The sequence below is a fragment of the Solanum stenotomum genome, chromosome 11 (assembly GCF_019186545.1).
Source record: "Solanum stenotomum isolate F172 chromosome 11, ASM1918654v1, whole genome shotgun sequence".
Classification (NCBI taxonomy): domain Eukaryota; kingdom Viridiplantae; phylum Streptophyta; class Magnoliopsida; order Solanales; family Solanaceae; genus Solanum; species Solanum stenotomum.
The window spans coordinates 5821473-5841585 of record NC_064292.1 but is presented as its reverse complement, the minus strand read 5'-3'; the positions used below and the strand labels follow the sequence as shown (position 1 = coordinate 5841585).

Here is a 20113-nt window from a genome sequence, read left to right as displayed (position 1 = left end):
TTATTCGAATGTCTATGTATTTATTATTTTATTATAATGAAAAAATAACTTATTGATTATATTATTCATATTAATTTTTAGATATTTTTTGTTTGTAACATCTATAGATTGTAAACAACAAATATTACCATAGCTTGTAGGTGCTCACATAATAATCAATCACAATAACAAATAAAAAGGTTTTAATATACGAAACTATTATATAGAGATTTAATTGTATTCTATTTAAAAATTATAATAAGTGCATAAATTTTTTTTTTTGGGGGTGGGGGGGATATTAATTTGTAAATTGATAATCCTATCTAGTTTAAGTAGTCTTATTTGTTTTCTTGATTTTCTAATTACTCCCTATCACTTATTGTCTCCATTAGAGGACAAGATTAATACTAAGTGGAAGTAGCTAGGTTGGATGTATAATAATTTTAAGAATTTTGGACAACAATTGACAAAAGAATATAACATATTTTCTTTCCCATCATGTTTTTTCCCCCAACTATTTGACTCATCCCCTTTCAATAATTTGAAGGAGGACAAACTAGTTACTGTACGTATGATTTTACTCATTTTGTTCCGATTTATGTGTCACTTTTCGCTTTTTGAAAGTCAAACAATTTAAGTTTGATTGAGAATTTGCGCATGAAATCTTCAAATTTTTTGAAATGAAATTTATATATTTGTAAATTATGTAAAAAGTACTATAAGTCATAATAATTGATAATTCAAAACGTTTAAAAGATCTATGAAAAACTCACAGTCAAAGATAGACTTGTTTGAATCTCAAAATCTAAAAAGTGCCACATAAAATGGGATAGAGGAAGTAACTTATATTCATAAATTTGTAAATAATTTTTATACCATGAATATAATTTTCAAAATTATTATATGAAGTTTGCAATGAAGAATTGTTTTTTTATTTTTATATGTGAGAATCTAGAGATAGATTTTTCAAAGTTTTTGGAAATAACATTTGTAAATTTGAATACTATTTGAAAATATTACAAGTCATATCTTTTCGATCTGTTTCAATTTATTTAACATAATTTGAATTGACACAAGGTTTTAAAACATGTCATAGTATTCGTGTGATTATAATTTTTTTGACTTATTATTTAAAATACGCCATCACATTTATATGTCTATAAAATTTGAAAAGTGCAACCTTAAACATAGTATTACATTTATATAATTATGAAAAAATAATCGTTAAGACAAAAATATAAAATGTAAAATTAAATGTTTTCATAATTCATACCATTCAAAATATTTGAGAAAAGCAGATTTAAAAAAAACAACTCTTTTACTCTTTAGATAACAATATTACCATACAAATTAGAATAAATAATATATTATTAGTGCACATAACTTAAACTCATCTTAGAATTATATGGTATGCTTTTGAAATTTTTTAAAACATAAACCCCCAATAGTAAGCAAAGTAGATTTTTTTTTTTTTTAATCAAAATTGACAGTGCTGAAATTATGGTGTAAGTAACCATAAATACCAGAGAACTTAGTCCATTATTCTTAGCCGTCTATTCAGATTTTAACGGCACTGATTGCTTCATACAATCTGCTCACGTGTATGTCACGTCCCCTTTTTATGCGTATCGACTAATTTCACTGGTTATCTATTATCCGTGTTACTCGAACTATTCAAAAATACTAGTAAATTTTTGCATGCTAGAACCTTTGAGGATAATGTATTTTGTAGAGGTGAATTTAGAATACTAGTGTATTTACTTGTTTACTGTGTTAAAAATAGATGAATATTTTTACTTGTCCAATTTAAGTAATTAAGAGATAATTTAGTTTTTATATTAATTTTTTTAAAAAAGTTTTTATATCGATTTTATCCTTATTATTAGATACGATTCATTTTCAACATTTAACATATATATAATAAGAATAAAATTTTATCTAATGCTTTTAAACGAACGTGGTAAGTCAAATATAAACAAAAAAATATAGACGATGAAAGTATTGTATATGAATTTGATGGGTTATTGTAGAAATCCATGAGCTTCAAATACTAAATTCACCTCTTTATTTTATGAGAATATGATATTGTTATAAGAATTTTTTAAAAGTTCGATCAACGTAATCTGCAATATCCTTCACAGATACAAGATAATTTTGTCCCTTAAAACATGAAAAAAAAAGGAGAGAAAAATTTTCACAATCTTGTTAAATAAGGGAAGTTATTATTAGTTACTATAAATGTGATATTATATCATAATAGGTATAACATATAAACTATCTTTTAACTTGCCTTAGCTGATATTTATGTTCTTCAATTTAATCATAAAGTTGAATAAGAAAACATATGCATTCTATACGACAAACCTTGCGTGATTTGTCACGTAAGACACTTACATCTCACACAAGCTGAAACTAAGTTAAAGAACACGTTTATATATTACGCTGACTAAAACAAAATATATGCATACATGATAACCCACACCCCCTCACCCCTCTATCCTACCCCCTACCCCAACCAAACCTAGCATGGTTTGTCACATAAGATATATACATCCCACAAAAGCTGAAACTAAGTTAAAGAACATGTTTATATATTATGCCGACTAAAACAGAATATATACATACATGATACAACCCCCCATACCCCTCTATCCTACCCCCTATCCCCAACCTCACCTTACAAAACTGTTCTCCTTTTACATGAAAAAGAAACAATATTACACTCTTGAACTCTCTTCTTGTTTCCATCACTTTTCCAAGAAAAGAACTCTTCAAGATCAAGTCTTTGCCTTTGAACACTTCTCATTTCTCCTCTTTTTTTCCCTCTTTGGAATTTTCAAAAAACAAAGTCCAAAACTTTATAAAGGGCTCTAATTTGCATGGCAATCATTTATTAGTATCTTCAAATTACACAATAAACTTTCTTTTTCTTTTCTTGGATCTTCTTCTTCCTATTCTCTTCTCTTTTTTGACTGATAAAGTGACTATTTTTTTTCATTCCCAAGAAAATATTCAAAGTACAAAAGGGTAAATAAATATCTCTATTTCTCTAACTTTAGATCTGTAAAAATATTGTCTCCCAACAAAGCCCTTTTTCTTGGTTTTTAGTACTATGATTCATTAATTTCTTCAAAAAAATAAAAAAATAAAAAATTATGATTAGGCAAAATTGGAATGGAGAAGAATGCAACAATAAGGTGAGGAAAAGGGGAGGATCATCATCATCTTCATCTTCATTAGTACAAAGTTATAGGCTAAAAAGGGCAGTTTTGGTAGGAAAAAGAGGAGGAGGGTCAAATAGTACAACACCAGTACCATTGTGGAAAATGAATTCAAGGTCACCATCATTGCAGAATGATAGTGGAAATAGTAGTAAGTTATTCAAGAATCTACAGCAGCAAACAGCAAAAGGAACTGCTACTGATTTGTCAGTTTCAGCAAGAAAACTTGGTGCTACTTTGTGGGAAATCAATGGGGTTCTTCTTCCTATACCTAAAAAGGAGGAGAATTTTTTGAAGTCATCATCAAAATTTGGTGCTCTTCCTTCTCATCCTTCTCAAATTAGTCCAGTTTCTGAGGTGGGGTTCAAATTTTCTTGATCTTTTTTCCGTTTTTGTGTTTCCATAGTTCTGTTTATGAAGTGGGGTTCAAATTTTCTTGAGAAAAATTGATTCTTTTTACTGTTTATGAAGTGGGGTTTAAATTTTCTTGAAAAAAATTGATTCTTTTTCTGTTTTTGTTGTGTCCATAGTTCTGTTTATGAAGTGGGGTTCATATTTTCTTGATAAAAATTGATTCTTTTTCATGTTTTTTGTTGTGTCCATAGTTCTGTTTCTGAAGTGGGGTTCAAATTTGTTGATAAAAATTGCTTCTTTTATTTTCATTGCCATGTTTCTGAGGTATGTGACCATACTAGTGCTAGTGCATCGGATCCCATCTAAACTTCGAAGTTAAGTATGCTTGAGCAAGGGTAGTAGTAGGATGGATGGTTTTTGGGTAGTCTTCGTGTTGCATTCTTCCTTTTAGCTTTGTTATGTGTTATTTGAGTCGAGAGTCTTTCAGAAATAGCTAGTCTCTCTATCTCCACGAGATAGGGTAAGGTTTGCATATACTCTATCCTCAGTACCCAACTTGTGAGAATACATTAGATATGTTATTCTTGTTGTATTGCCATGTTTCTGAGGAGGGGTTCAAATTTTCTTGAGAAAAATTGCTTCTTTTTTGTTTCACAGCACTGTTTCTGAAGTGGGATTCAAATTTTCTTGAAAAAAATTGTTTCTTTTTTGAATTTTTTTTTCTGATGTTTGTTTGTGTGTTTAATGGTGAATTTTGGCAGAGAATGGAGAGATCTAACTTGGACAGTGATAGAAGAAGAACTTCAATTGGTTCTCAGAGAATTCTGCAAACTGATTTCTCTCTCCAAAATGGTTGCTTGATTGAGGTATCATTTTTCTAATATTATTCTTTAATAAAATAATTCCATTTTAATTTATTCTTTTGGTTTTTCACTCGGAGTCCAATATTTTATTATTAGATCTGATTAATCTAAATTCAGATCCTATCCATCCCCACCACAAACTACACTGTTCTGTATAGTTTTTTATGACAGCAACTTAAAATAATTTGGATAATTCTACTTTTCATTTTCTTTGGGGGAGGGAGGAGGGGGTTGCTGTTAATAACTGTTGCAAGTTGTAAATAAGAACAGAATTGCAACTTCTCTAGTCTAGTATGAAAGTTTATGCAATCTAAACACTCCTTCTTTAACACTTTGTTTGACACTATTTTCTTATTAGTCCGTTTCGAAAGATGACATAAATTTGATATTTCCTTGATGAGAAGCTTTTATAGCCACATAAATATTATGACATGTTTAAGATCAAACAAATTGAAATATCAGAAGTAATATAACCCCTCTAGTTCGAACCGAAATTCAATATTGAGCTAAGAAGAGGAAAGAAACGAACTTATTATTCATCGAGTTTCAAAATATGCTGTTGTAAAAACAAAAATAGTAGAGTCATTCATATTTTTATCATAATAAATGACATAAATGGCATCTTGGATGTGCCTCTTGGCCACTACAATGTTTCAATTTAGGAAATGGACAAATCTTTCATTGTCATGGAAAGGGACCAATAATGTAAGTTGGTGTCTGTTTCAGGTACCATCAGAGTCAACATGTCATATGTATTTATATTCAACACTTTAAATCTTGAATTGATATAATGTTGTTATCTTTTGTTTGTCATTTGCTATTTGTGACAACATTGTCACAAAATATCTTTGGTTTTAGGCTATAACTAAGTTTTTTTGCCATCTATTATTCCTAGTTACTTTGCATTAGCAATTTTGCTTCAAATTTTTGATACAAAGTACAAAAAATGCAGGTTGATCAGACACAGAATCGTGGATCGAGTGTTGATAGGCATCGGTTGAAGGATGTCAAGAATGGACTCTCCGCGTCTAAGGAGTTGTTGAAGGTTTTGAATCGCGTGTGGGGTGTTGAAGAGGATCAATCAGTATGTCTATCCCTTTTCTCAGCTATGAAAGCTGAGCTTGATCGTTCGTGTATCCAGGTGACTAAGTTGATTCATGAACAAAGATATAATAACTACCATGGTGAAGTTGATGTCCTGTTGAAGCAGTTTGAGGAAGAAAAGGCGTCGTGGAAGTTGAAAGAGCAAGACAAGATTTACGCGGCTATTACATCTATAGCCAAGGAGCTCAAGGTAGAGAAGAAGTTGAGGAAGCAAACCGAGAGGCTAAACAAGAAGCTCGGTAAGGAATTGGCTGACACGAAAACTTCTCTGTCTAAGGCAACGAAAGAGCTTGAAGGCGAAAAGAGGGCAAGAGAGATATTGGAGCAAGTGTGTGATGAATTAGCTAGAGGTATCGGAGAAGACAGAGCTGAGGTAGAGGAATTGAAGAGACAATCGGTTAAAGTTCGTGAGGAGGTGGAGAAGGAAAGAGAAATGCTTCAACTAGCTGATGTTTTACGTGAGGAAAGAGTTCAAATGAAGCTATCGGAAGCCAAGTATCAATTTGAGGAGAAAAATGCAGTTGTTGATAAGCTAAGGAATGAGCTCGAGGCCTACTTGAGATCCAAAAAGGGACAAGAACATGGTGGTGAGTCTCCGAATTATGAAAGGATCAAGGAACTCGAGAGGCATTTGAGAGAAACGCTTCCAAGCACGTGTTATTACCAAGATAAAGAGAAGGAAAACGGGGAAGTCCTTGATAATGATGATGATGATGATGAAGATGACGATGACAATGATTCAGCTGACAGTGATCTTCATTCAATCGAACTAAACATGGACGATAACACCAAAAGCTACCAATGGTGCAGCGCTCTTCAGGACGATCCAAAGAGATGTTCTGTTTCTAACAAAAGCAAAGGGAGAAGGTCTTCCATCTCGGAGAAGTTCCCAAGACAGAGTATTTCCATAGAGAGGGAAACATCAGATGGCATAGAATGGGAATTCTCCGCGGGGGGAGGTAAGGAGAACATGTCCACGTTTGACACATCCGATAAAGGGAGATCAAACTTCGATTTCTCTTCTCAAGTTTGGAAAAAAGACTGCGAAGACGAGATAGAGAGGTACAAAATGATCAAGGATCTTCGAGATCATATCGTCTCTGCTTCACAAAAAACGCCATCTCAACAAACCTTTCCGAGTCCAACTAACAATTGGAGCCAACAGAATTTGCCTTCTAGTGATGCAGAAAGAGTGATCAATGAGGCATTTGCTGTCTTACAAGGAGCAAATTGAAGAAATATTTTCTGCTGTTTGATACATTGTTTTTACATAATTAAATGGAAATATTTTCAACTGTTTTTTTCTTTTTTCTGAAAGCAATATAGTTAAATACAATTTTGTGGTTTGCCCTTTTGTATGACATATAAAAATGTACAAATTTTTGCTACTCTTCTTTTGGTGGTAACAAAGATGTTTTATAAGTATATTAGAGTATTATCTTGTGAACATTTTTATCTTTAATACTACTTGACTTGTTATTGAGCCGAGGATCTATCGGAAACAATAACCTCTTTACCTTCGTGATGAGGTTGCATACATTCACTCTTTTCAGATTCTAGTTGTGAGATTACACTGCGTATATTGTTGTTGTTGCAATACTACGATGACTTGTTCATTTTTATTTTCTTTTATCAACATGTTCATTTTCATCCTCTTGGTTGGTTTTGAGTTCGATATCTATATAGTACTACTAAAAACACGCGAATTTTTGATGCAAATCTATCGTAAATATGGGAGTTTTGACGAAATGTCTGTCGAAAAGCTTCCAACAAGACAAATTTCGATGGCTTCCCTCTGAGATTTTCATCGGAATGTGTTTTTGGTAGTCATATAAGCATATAATTTATATGATTTCGATTATCGTTAGTTACTGCTCCCTATTTTTAGATTGCTTTGTCATGTTCTCTAAAATATTTTGTCATGAATTTTTTACTTCGTCATTTTTTTACTTCCTTTTTAAACTTCGTAATGGCTAATTAAATAGGTTCACATTTATTGAAATAAAGGGAGCATATGTTCGTTAGTAGTAAGAGAGCACAGAGTGATCTGTAGCAGAATTAGAATTTTCACCAAGAGAATCACAAAGATAAAAAATAATCTTGACCTTATATATGCATACGGTAATTTTTCGATGGATGAACCACCTTCAGTATCTAGCTCTGCCTACGACCGTAATATATTGATTAAACACACATTATAAGTTCGAACTCTGATGTAAAGAAAATCAAATATTTAAATAAAAAAAGATAGAAAAATCAATCCATTATCCATCGAATTTCGAGTCGTCTACCAGCTGCCTCTTCGATTATAAACCTTTTTGTGAAATCAGTACTAAAAGCACCTAATCTAAGATTATAGCAATCTCCCCATGTGCTTAAGCTTATTATTTAAAATCACTAATCAACTCGTTCATACAAAAAGATATTAATTAATCTCAATTTGAGGTTTTAAATATAGTGAAATTGATATTACCATCTCAATTTTTTATTTTTTATTTTTACTATGAGGAATATGGAAAATACAAAATGGATTTACTAGGAATAAAGGCATGTGATAAATAAATATATTATTGAGCTGACAAGACCACGAGCATTTATTCCTTTCAAATTATTGAAAAAATTGAATAAAAAAGTGAAATGGCAATGATATTTGGTACACTAAATTAAACCAGAAATTATATATATATATATATTATTTTATTTTTTATATATATATTTTTATTTATTTTTTTTTTTTTTATTTTATTACAAATATTCATTTAATATAAATTGACCATGTATTATATATTATATAAAAAGCACCGCCCAAAGTTGAAAAATCAGATCCTCTACTCTAAAGAATAATTAATATGATAAATTGATAATTGATTAAAAAAAAGTATTAGTGATTAATTAACTATATGACATTAATAATATTGCTAAGTGAATATATTATTCAAATTTTTCTTCCAAAAAGCCTAGAATTAACATAATATTGTACCAAAAGAGAAAAATAAAATAAAATTACAAGTTGATTAAGGGTGTGTTTGGTACGTGGGAAACATTCTTCAGAAACGTTGTAAATTCTTTCATGTTTGATTAAATATTTCTTTTAGAAAATTATTTTTTTAAAAGTTTTAAAAAATAACTTTTATAATAAAAGTAAGCCAGACAAAATAAATTTCTTGAATAGTATTTTATGTTGATCGTCTCCTCTCCACCTTATCTCCTAACACCCTCACCCCACCCCACCCCAACCACTCCTTTGCCCCTTCCCCGCCTCGACCCCTACCACCAGCACCCCCGACCCCTCGACCCCCCCCCACCTCCCCCCTACCCTCACACCCCGACCGGCCCTTAACTACGTACCCTATTCGTAACTCATCTTCACCCTTTGATCATCCCTTCTGCTCTTGTAATGTTTGTTTGAGTTATCTACGAATAATTTTGAAATAACATTATATAATTAATTACTAAACATTAAAATAATTTTTAAAATTACTTATTTTTCATATGAAAAATATATATTCCTCCCTATCAGACACATTCTAATTTTTTTTTGTTTTTTTATAAAAAAAACATATAATTTGTCAAGGTAAACACCAATATAATGACTTGTTTTTTGGGGGTGGCAGCTAGGGTTAGTGTATTAATATTTCCATAACAATTACAATGACTTTGTCTGGTATTATTTAGACCATATGACTTTGATATATCATTTCAATGCCAAAGTCCAGTTGTAATACATTGCTGATTCATCATTTCAAGATTCAACTAATAATAATTCACAATTTAAAAAAAAAAAAGAATTACAAAAAAAATAATATAAATTTATTTGTTTCTTGGAACAATTGCACACTATATAATATTAAATTCACTTGGTTCTTGTTAAGTTGGATTTATTAATTCATTAGAATGATTGTCATGTGCATACATCATTTCAAATAATTCATTGTTTTTTTAAATATTAATTCTATAAATTTATTTTATTGGATCTTTGTAACTAAAGTAAACAAAAACAATTATTAATTGTTTGCATGGTATGGACCAAAATGTCGAACTTCCATGACCAGAAAAGGACAAGAACAGAAACATATTGCGATGTACATGTTCCATTCTTGTCTTCCAACTAATTATACTTTAAAATTTATTCGCACTTGATATTTAAAAAATGAATATATACGAAATAAATAATGTAAGTATATGAATGTCATGTGTCTCGTATGTATTATTTTAATATAAATATCGAATACATATAAATTTATATTGTTGACAATTACTTTGATTAGGCGAGTGTATATATGTCATATATATGTGACATGTTAAATCACACGATTCATTTTTTATATAAAAGTAAATGTCTATTTATGCATACTTAAAATTGAATTACTTTTGATTAGGTGATTCTATATGAGACATGTTAAAGCATGTGATTACATGCTTTATTTATGTAATTTCAAAATTAAAGAACACTCTTATATATTATAATCGATGGATAATATATTATAGTTGACAATATTTGACAGTGTGTAAAGTTAAAAGATAACATTTGAAACTTAGATTGGTAGGGGCTGCCAAAATTCATGTGATATTCTTGCCTTTTTCCACTTTCAATTCCCTCTTTAAAATGCAATCTCTGATCTTCACTTGTCAGAGAGCTTGACCAACTAAATATATAAAAAAAAAAAAAATCATCAATGGTTTCTTGACGTATACGAAGGAGTGTGGTTTGTTCGAAAAATTTCTACCTCTCTATTTATATCTAAAATACTTGAATTTTTCAAAATTTTATAGACACGTAGAAGAAAAATGCTATCGATTGATATATAATATGATTAAAATAATAAACAATTATCACTTATTTGTACACCTTGTACTTATTTCACCAAGTAATAACTAGATAATGTTTTTTTTGTCCATTTAACGGTAATGTTTGAATTAATTTTTATGCACCTCAATTATTTTATGAAATATACATAAATATCGAGTTTCTCTGTCCATCATGCTCTGGTAGATGATAAGAAAACAAATGTTTTCCTCTATCAATATTTATCACGAGATTAATGAAAGATATAGAGGGAAAGTGGTTTGAGAAATGTGATTATTAGTTGGAAGCTAATTGTTTTATCTTGCTTTTAACTTGGCTTGAAAATTAGAGAAAGGAAAATTAAAATTTTAAAACTCAACCAAAGGTTTTGAAAAGGCATAATACATAAATGTGCCCTTTAACTTGGCTTCATTTTACGTTTATGTCCTCCAATTTTGGATATGCACAAGTAGACATTTAAACTTGTATAGAGTTGAACAAGTAAACACATGAGTCCTACATGACACAATACATGTAGGACACCACGTAGGACAAAAAATGACATGTAGGATGCCATGTAGGACATGTGTCTATTTGTTCAATTTTATACAAGTTTAAGTGTTTACTTGTGCACTCCCAAAGTTGAAGGGCATAAATGTGATTTGAAGCCAAGTTAAAGGGCATATTTATGTATATATTATGCCTTTTGAAAATATTGAAATTTTACTTATTAAGTTTCTAAGTAAATTAAAAACATTATCTCTAGGCTTTATGATAGTTTGAAGGCATAACACATAAATGTGCCCTTTAACTTGGCCTCATTTCATATTTATGTCCTTAAATTTTGAGTGTGCACAAGTAGACACTTAGACTTGTCTAAAGTTAAACAAGTAGACACATGAGTCTTGCGTGACATAATACACGTAGGACACTTCATAGGATTCAAATTGTCAGGTAGGATATCGCGTAGGACGCGTCTGTCTATTTGTTCAACTTTATACAAGTTTAAGTGTCTATTTGTGCACAGTCAAAGTTTGAGGGCATAAATGTAAGCTGAGGCCAAGTTAAATGACATATTTATATATTATGTATAGTTTAAATAACAATAGTACAACTTAGGAGAGAATACATAAACATGACTATTAACTTGACTTCCACGGATAACTATGCCCTCCAACTTTGAGTGTGTACAAGTAAACACTTAAACTAACATAATATTGAATAAGTAGACACATGTGTCCTACATGGCATAATACACGTAGGACGCCACGTAGGATACAAAATTGCCATGTAGGATGAATGTGTCTATTTGTTCAATTTTATACAAGTTTAAATGTCTACTTATGCACACTCAAAATTAAAGATCATAGTTGTCAATTGAAGCCAAGTTACTTTTGCCAAATATATTTGAGTGCATAAGTTAGTTTTGCATATGAGGCGAAAATTCGAGATAGTGAAGATAATATAATGTGTTGCATGTTGAACAAAAGTTTCAGTTGTATTGACTTGTGAACAACTGAGCAACACAAACAACTTTTGCCTATAAGGCAGAACTTTCAATTGAACATATTTACTGTATTGAAATGTCCCGAACTCTTGCCTCATAAGCCAAACTAATTTATCCCACAACTTATGCACGATTGGCAACATAGGTCATATTCCAATAAAAATGTTAAGCAAAATCAGAAGTTCAAGACCGTCTTTTATGGTGGTCATAGAGAAGGGAAAATGGAAACAATACAAAGGAAAATGAAGAGTACATTCACATTGTTATTGATTTGTTAGACAAAAACCGCATACAACTTTTTTTTTTTACAGAAAAGTACTAGCTTTAAGATTTCCAGAAATCAACTATTGAATCAAGAGAGACCCAACATATTGTGATTTTGCATTCACCAAGACTGAATATCAATGTGTTTCTCGTATATAGTCTTTCTAATTTGAGTTTCACGTAAAATTATCTATAATTTTTGGACTTGTTTTTTATAAAATAATCACTATAATACAGTCTCAAAGGATGTACGTGGCTTACAAAATACAACAATTTTTGTCACAACTCACGGTTCATAGAATTAGCTAGAGGGGTAATGGGACTCTTGTCATTTGGGATGGTTCTCTGGTCTAGTAAATGTAGAAGTGAAACCAACTGAGCTCCACAGATATCTCACGATCAAGCTAAGAACATCCGGTCTGACATGTTTTCCGACCACATCAAAATCAAATTTGACTTGGGCTATTTCTTGATGATCTGTTGAAATTGCTAGTTAGTAAGGTGGACATGTTAAGAGCATGATATAGGGAGAGAAATTGAAAATATGTAAAATAATGCAAGTCATAGATTACAATGTAGGCTTGAGCAAACCTTAATCAGGCATCCGAAGTGCCATGGAAGTTACCAACCTAGGCCATGTGTCTTTATTGATCATGCATTGACTCCGTCCAAGGATAGTCTATTTATATAATGATGCAACTCAATCAAGCATTGTGTGAATAACTATAGTTACAGGTGTGTATATGTAATCTGTAAACGTACATGAAAAATCAATTCAAATAATCAACATATATATCAAACGCGTTCAATACAGGTATGTCTGGAGAAATTAAGAATCCGCGCACATCCTATATGATATAGATCAATGTTCAGAAATTAGAAAGTAATTAAATTGACAGAATTAATCACAATTATTATAACAATAAGTGCAAAACAAGTCAATAGAACACAACCAATATGCATATTGAAGGGTACATGTACAACTCCTATATCTAAGGTACGCGAGGACCTCATAGTCAACAGTTCATACATAAAAAATGTTATTCAGCAAAGCAATTCATATGTTCGATATGGATAATTAACTTGACAAAAGTTTGGTGACAAGCAAAATATAAACATCAATTTTATTTAAATTTTTGCATTCTCCTAGTCGTACATATTTTCAATTTGAGAATGTAAAAAATAGTCAAAACATACGTCACTACAAAATTATCTCCCTTGTCCTATCAGCACAACCCCGATAATATAATCATATTGTCGCTATCACAAACAATGGTATTTGGTTTAAAAGCTTCTTCTACTACCTGAAAAATTATATTTTATTGGATACATCTCACTAGAATATAAAACAAAACAACCGCCTTTGTTTGTACAACTTGATAATTTATGTGGCCGGTTCAACAATGGCTTTACCGCCCCAAAAATAAGGCCTCACGATTTAAAAAAAAGAGATCTTATGCTTTAATTTTTTTTTTTATATATATATATATATATATATATAATGCTCATAAATTTTAAAATATATGATAATTAATTATAATTAATTTTTATAGTCGATATAATATTTCTTGTAATAATTCGTAAGAGATCATTAGACATATATAAATTATTATACGTTGTATAACACTATAAATGTTTACATCTTAGATACGTTCTTATTGATTATAGTTTTAAATTTTCTATCAATTGAATCAATTGTTATATAATCTATCAAAACATTCTAAAAGTAGTAGGAATATTTTTTAAAATTGAGACTTCACCGATTGAGTATACCATTTAGAGTATCATTTTTACTTGTATATATATTGTATTACATTTAGTTACAAAAATAATTCTAAGTCATAGTAATTGTTACGCTTTAAAAGGCAAAAGATTCAAAGTTAAGACGATGTCTTTTAAAATTTAATTATTTGATAAGCTAATTAGCTTGAGCATGAAATGTGTAAGAGACACCTCAAAGAATTGATTCAAATTGAAGTGAATTAAATCACCTGTATTTCTAAAAACTGATAATAAAATTTTAAAAATATATGCATATTGATTGGTAAAAGATTGACAACAAACTATTAAGAAATTTTCAATTAGTTCTAACAATAAATACATAGACCAGAATTGAATATCAAACATGTTTTTCATACAGTTAAAAGAAATTGAGTTAGCCAATTGGTAACGTCTCAAGATATATACATACATGGCTTATAAATTAAAGGACTACTATACAGTGAGTCACCTCGAGCTAACTACTTGGGACGACACTCTAACGTAGCAAATGCAGAGGTAAGGATGCCTTAGTCATTTGGAAGAACTCTCTGCTTTACTAGTACTAGATGTAGATGTGAAACTAACAGGGCTCACCGGATGATCCTTCACGATCAAGCTAAGAATTTCAGGTCTTGCGTAGTGTCCAACCACATCAAAATCAAACTTGGCTCGAACAATTTCTCCAAGATCTGTTTAAAAATGATAGTTAATAAAGTGAGCTAGTGAAAACGAGCTTCATAAGAATAGGAGACAGGAGGAGAAGTGAAAATATGTAATAATGCAAGTCAATCATGTTGCTCGGTTATGGATACATATATGTGATATGAATGTGTACAAGTACATGCAGTTCACTAATTTTTAGTGTGCTTCAAAGAATCTATGTGATAGTGTGAGAATAGACTCTTCATGTTTTCATTGATCATATATAGAATTTAGAAATCGGAGTATAACTGCAGTCGAATGCACTTTGCTTATACAAGTAAAGTACTACTACGAAATGCAGGAAGTGCACAACCTGTCTGACATAGATCAAACTTCAGAGACCACAAAATAGTCGGAACGAAAGGATTAATTTGAACAACTATGCACAACCAATATGCATCTTGGGGTATAGACACGGTATATCTAAAATATACATGTAACATGAAGAAACATTTTATTCCGTAGAGAAATTTGTGAGAAGCATACATGCTACGTGGAGAAGTAACTGGGAATAGGATTAATGACAAGTAAAACAAACACCAATCTTTTGCAATCTTCTCTTTCACTTTTTTGGGATGAGAAAACCTGTTTACTTCCTACTTTGACAAAGAAGCTGAGGGTATCACTTTTCAACAACTGATTTACGAAAACTCCATGCACAGTACATATTTAATGTCTACTTGAGAATGCAAAATAAGACAGCTCACTAACGTACCTAGATCAGCTGAGATGAGTGCCTCCCCGTCATAATTTGGTCCTGCCAGCACTGCCCCTGATGGTGATATAATTACACTGCCACCAGCACAAACAACGGAATCTGGCGTAAGATCTTCTTCAGTGCCGGAAAAAACATATTCTGGTGGAGGTGGATAATCTTTCCTTCTACAGAACTGATTGGCCGATAAAACAAAACAACCGCCCTCCAAGGCAATATGGGTCATTGATGCCTGCCACACTTCCCTAGCATCAGCTGTAGGTGCACAATATATCTCAATGCCTGCAACAAGGAAGAGCTTAGAAATTTTGTGGAAACTTATTTAGGATCATATTGCAAATGTGAGCATCCATTTGCTTTCTGAAACTCTCAAGTAATATACATTTCTCAAACAAATGTTGTCAGAAAATGAAAGAAACCAAGAAATCACATAGCACCCTGTAAAGCTATTCAAGATACAACTTTTTCCCTTTCTTTCCTAAAAATACCAAGATAATAGCTCGATTCTCTTATTTACATTATCAATATCAAACTCTCTCTTATTAATCATGTCAAATCAAAACAAGCCCCCTTTTTTATGACTAAGAAAACATGTTTCAGTTTACAACTCAGGGATGATGGGTCTTCCTTACTATCCTTCCCCACTTAAATACGCTTAGCACACAGCTTGTAATGTACTATATTTGCCATATAACCAAAGCTAAGGGGACTCAAAACAGGCCATCAGTGACAATAGTCATTCCGAAAGGCGCATCCACAAAAGTAATAATGGATCGTTCTATCAACAGTGACAATGAAATTCAGCTTCATGAACAAAAGTATAACATAAGTATTTAGATATTAGAAGACAACTGGTATACCACCCTACAAGAAGTCTTGCAAAATTCCCCACAATGTATCAAGTAATTCAGTAGTTTGAAGACATTATAATCAGAAACAACTGCAGCGTGAATAAACACAATGAATTATGGATGAAATTTAATGCCATTATTCTATTATCAGAAGCTGCACCAAGCCAGAAAAACATTTGATCTACTTTAAAGCCCTAGGGGTTTATTACTTTAATAGCACAAATGAAGCAACCACTATCATTTTTTCATATACTGATATATTTATTTGAAACTTGATATATATCTGTCATGGAATGAAGCAACCACTAGCATAGATGAATTTTATTACCAAAGATGCCAGGAACTTAAGAGGCAACTAATTTGCAATATCAAAGCGTCCCTAAAACCTATGATACTCAACGGTAGGAATAGATGAACCTAAGAGATTAGCAAGCACATCTCTGACCTTTAGCATACATCGCGGTCCTTAGAAGTGGCATTCTGTTCTCCCAACATATTGCAGCACCTATTTTTCCAACAGGAGTGTCATAAACTGGAATTGTTGATCCATCCCCAAAACCCCAGATTATCCGCTCCAATGCTGTTGGCATTATTTTCCGATGCTTCCCAAGGTAGTGACCCTGAGAATCGAAGAAAAGCACTGTGCAATATAGTGTGTATCCATCTCTCTCAATCACACCTATCACCAAGTACACCTTGTATTTTCCAGCCATTGCTGCTAGGCGATCAACCTCAGGACCTGCAACCAATAATTGTAAGAGAAAAGAGAGAAAAGAAAGCTGAGAAGCTTTTGCAGGGATGAAATAAGAAGGTGGGAAGAAAAGTTTGAACAAAGCACATACAAACAGAATACATATGTTTAGTGAAATGTAAAGGACTTTGTAAGTTTTAGCATGGTCTACCTTAGCAACGAAGTCCAGAAAGACATTTCTAATTTCATAGCATGTTTGTTGACTCTTTTTATCCCAAATCAACAATTTTTGAACTCATCAATAAGTGTTGTGGTAGAATGGTAAAGTACTCTTTCATCCTTAACCAAGAGCTCTCGGATTTGAGTCCCCTTGGGTTAGGGAGCGCTTTACCACCCCCCCACCCCCAATGTGGGACTTCCCGGCGCGAATCCGAATTTAGTTGTCCTACCGGACACCGGGTGGGAAACCAAAGTAAAAATATAAAAAAAAATTTGAACTCTATGTTCTGAATTTTCAAGCTAAAATCCTTCTACTTATGTTGAATTACTATTGAATACATTTAGTTTTCCTCTTAGTTGCGCGGACTCTTCACTTTTGATGCTGCACCCGTCTCGGATTCTTCAAAAATACACTACTTTTGGCGAATCCGACACGCACCCGTTGGCATTTTTGAAGAGTCCGAGCAACATAGGTTTTCCTCTAACCCCAATTAACAAGAAAATGGAATTGTCATATACAGCTTAATCCTAGGAATGTGCCACAAAGATTTTTATCATCTTCTTATTGCTTTTTGCATAAGTAATCTATTATACATATCCTTTGAGTTTTGAACAATTGAAATCACCTCCGGTCAAAAGATTTCATGGTAGAGAGGTAATTGGTAAGAGTTCCAGACCTGGCACATCAATGGCAGAAGCATGATATTTGCGAAACTCCTCCTTTCCCTTATCTGTCCGATTCCCAATTGAGACACCAAAAGTTAATCCACGTGGATAACCACCAATAAATGCTTCAGGAAACACCACCAGCTGAGCCCCATAGGAAGCCGCTTCAGCAAGAAGCCTCTCAGCCTTATCTGAAAAAATGTCAAGCAGTAATTATCTCAATTCAAGAATTTAACAAACCAGAAGACTTCTTGATTTAAAAAAGACAGATAACTTTTAGAATAGAAAAATCCAGCTTCGCAACCACAAAGTAACCAAACATAATTTCATGAAGTAAACTCGATGTTTATGACTCTTTCTACCCCATGCACTAAAACAAAACATTTCCTCTTCATGTGCAAAGACAGAGAATACAGGAGGTAGGAGTAAGGGATATAATTTGGAGTAAAGGAGGTAGATGAAAAGGATATAATTTAATTATTTGACAAAGACAAGATTGATTGAGGGCAGTGCACACTCCCAACAACATTCAAACGCTGAACAATCATACTTTCTGCTGATAGCAACTACTAGTAAACACATAAAACCTTGCAATATAATGAATCAGCTCACAGACTCTGCTCATTACTAGTTAGAGGCCTTAAGTATACTTGATTCTAAATGAAGAGAACCACATGCTAAAGCTTAAAGAATATGCCTTTGAAAAGAACTGAACTTTTGAAGGAGAATAAATCAACGTAAAGCACCATTAACAAGAGAGCTTTAAAAGTAAGATGAATTGAGTTCCCAAGTCAGAAGTTTCTTTCTTTAGGACACCATAGAAATCTCTTTCCTACTAAGGACATGACCTTAGATAGGGAGGGTGTGGAAGACACGAATTAGGGTAGAAGGTTAGTAGGTAACAATGTGTTGTCTTGTTGTCCATTTGTATTAGTAATCATAGACTCATAGTATTGCTCGTGTAGTTACTTGTTCATCAATTTTTGTTACAATATATTGTTTCTTCTTGTACCTCGATTATTGTCTTGTTTTGTTGTAGCTTCCATTCTTTCATTATATGTTATTGTTTGTTGTTTCTTGTACTTCCGTTACTTCTTTTTCGTGGCTGCTTTGGACTGTTTTTCTTGAGCAGAGGTTCTATCGGAAGTAACCTCACTACCTCTGAGACAGAGGTAAGGTCTGCGTACACTGTATCCTCCCCATATCCCACTTTGTGGGACTACATTGGGTATGATGTTGTTGTTGTAAACTTTTCAAACTCCTTGTTCCATTCATTTTCGCTTACCATAAGAGGCTTCCGTAAACAATACCCTCAGTTCTCATCAAAGTCTTCTATGACCTTTGTTGCGGCAAGTACATCAAATAATTTTATTTAATTTTCTTTTTACTTAAAGTTACAATGACTAAGTAGCATATGAACACAAGGAACTGAGCCGGTAATGGGAAGATTTTGACCACAATCTCAACAAATACTAAATTCAATACTGAAAATCTCTAAATCCTGGATCCACCTCTGTTACAATCATTCAAACAAGTAGTAACAAATATAATCATATCAACAACACGAGAAAATCAAAACCGATTAAATAAGATTTGAAGTGACTCACCAAGAGTGGCAGGGGTATCATAGAAGATGGTAGAAGCTTGAACTACGGTAGCACGGACAGTGGAGGAAGATGAATCACCACCCATTTCCACTTCAGCAAACAACGGCCCTTCGTTCACTACTGGGGTTGGGACCAAAGCCATCGGATTTTCTGCTTCTCAATTTGCAGATAGTGTTTTTCTGTATTTTGTACTCTGCTCTAATTGGAGAAAAAATAAGTAGGTTCCGGCACTTTTTTATTTGGTTAAGAGATTTCTAAAACTTTTTAGAAGGGGGACCTCTGAGGTCACCGTGCTAGCAAGGATGGATGTTATGTTCTTCGGTTCAGTTTTATCAAATTTTAATTTAATTTTTTAATTTTTGATTTTAGAAAAGTGTGTATCGTATATCAAATCATACTAATTTGATTTGGTTTTTTCTATTTCGGTTTGATTTAGTTTGATATTTTTAAATCAATATTTTGATGCAAATGAAAAATAAAATTGAGGACAAAATTAAAGTATAAGATACTTAAAAATTTTAAAATATGTTAAGAGATGATATGTATCGCCCCTGGAACATTTATTGTGCTAACTAAAATATTATATTTATCTTTGTCAAGAACATTGTGTCTCTAACTACTTCTCAAGAAAAACATGAAAGAAGACGAGTTCCTTTACCTAATGTATATTGATAAAAATATGTTTTGGTTCCTCTTGGAAATTAATATTTGAAATTAACTATTGAATTGTACATTTGTTGTTACTATGATTTGTTCATGATTGATTTAATTGTTGATTTTTTTATTTTTAGTTAAGAGATGCCATATATATATATATATATAT

General features: G+C 32.1%; 2 protein-coding genes across 2 annotated transcripts; one reads left to right on the top strand and one right to left on the bottom strand.

Moving 5' to 3' along the window:
* The first annotated feature begins 2694 nt into the window (after positions 1–2694).
* Positions 2695–7004, top strand: LOC125844569 (uncharacterized protein At5g41620). The gene is made up of 3 exons (XM_049523877.1): positions 2695–3557; positions 4316–4420; positions 5370–7004. Exons 1-3 carry the CDS (start codon positions 3135–3137, stop codon positions 6753–6755), a joined length of 1914 nt encoding a protein of 637 aa, XP_049379834.1. The 5' UTR covers positions 2695–3134; the 3' UTR covers positions 6756–7004.
* Positions 7005–14130: 7126 nt separating this feature from the next.
* Positions 14131–19533, bottom strand: LOC125844989 (bifunctional nitrilase/nitrile hydratase NIT4B). The gene is made up of 5 exons (XM_049524361.1): positions 19291–19533; positions 17695–17874; positions 16553–16846; positions 15257–15538; positions 14131–14528 (listed from the first exon to the last, which is right to left on the bottom strand). Exons 1-5 carry the CDS (start codon positions 19430–19432, stop codon positions 14371–14373), a joined length of 1056 nt encoding a protein of 351 aa, XP_049380318.1. The 5' UTR covers positions 19433–19533; the 3' UTR covers positions 14131–14370.
* Between the last annotated feature and the right edge of the window lie 580 nt (positions 19534–20113).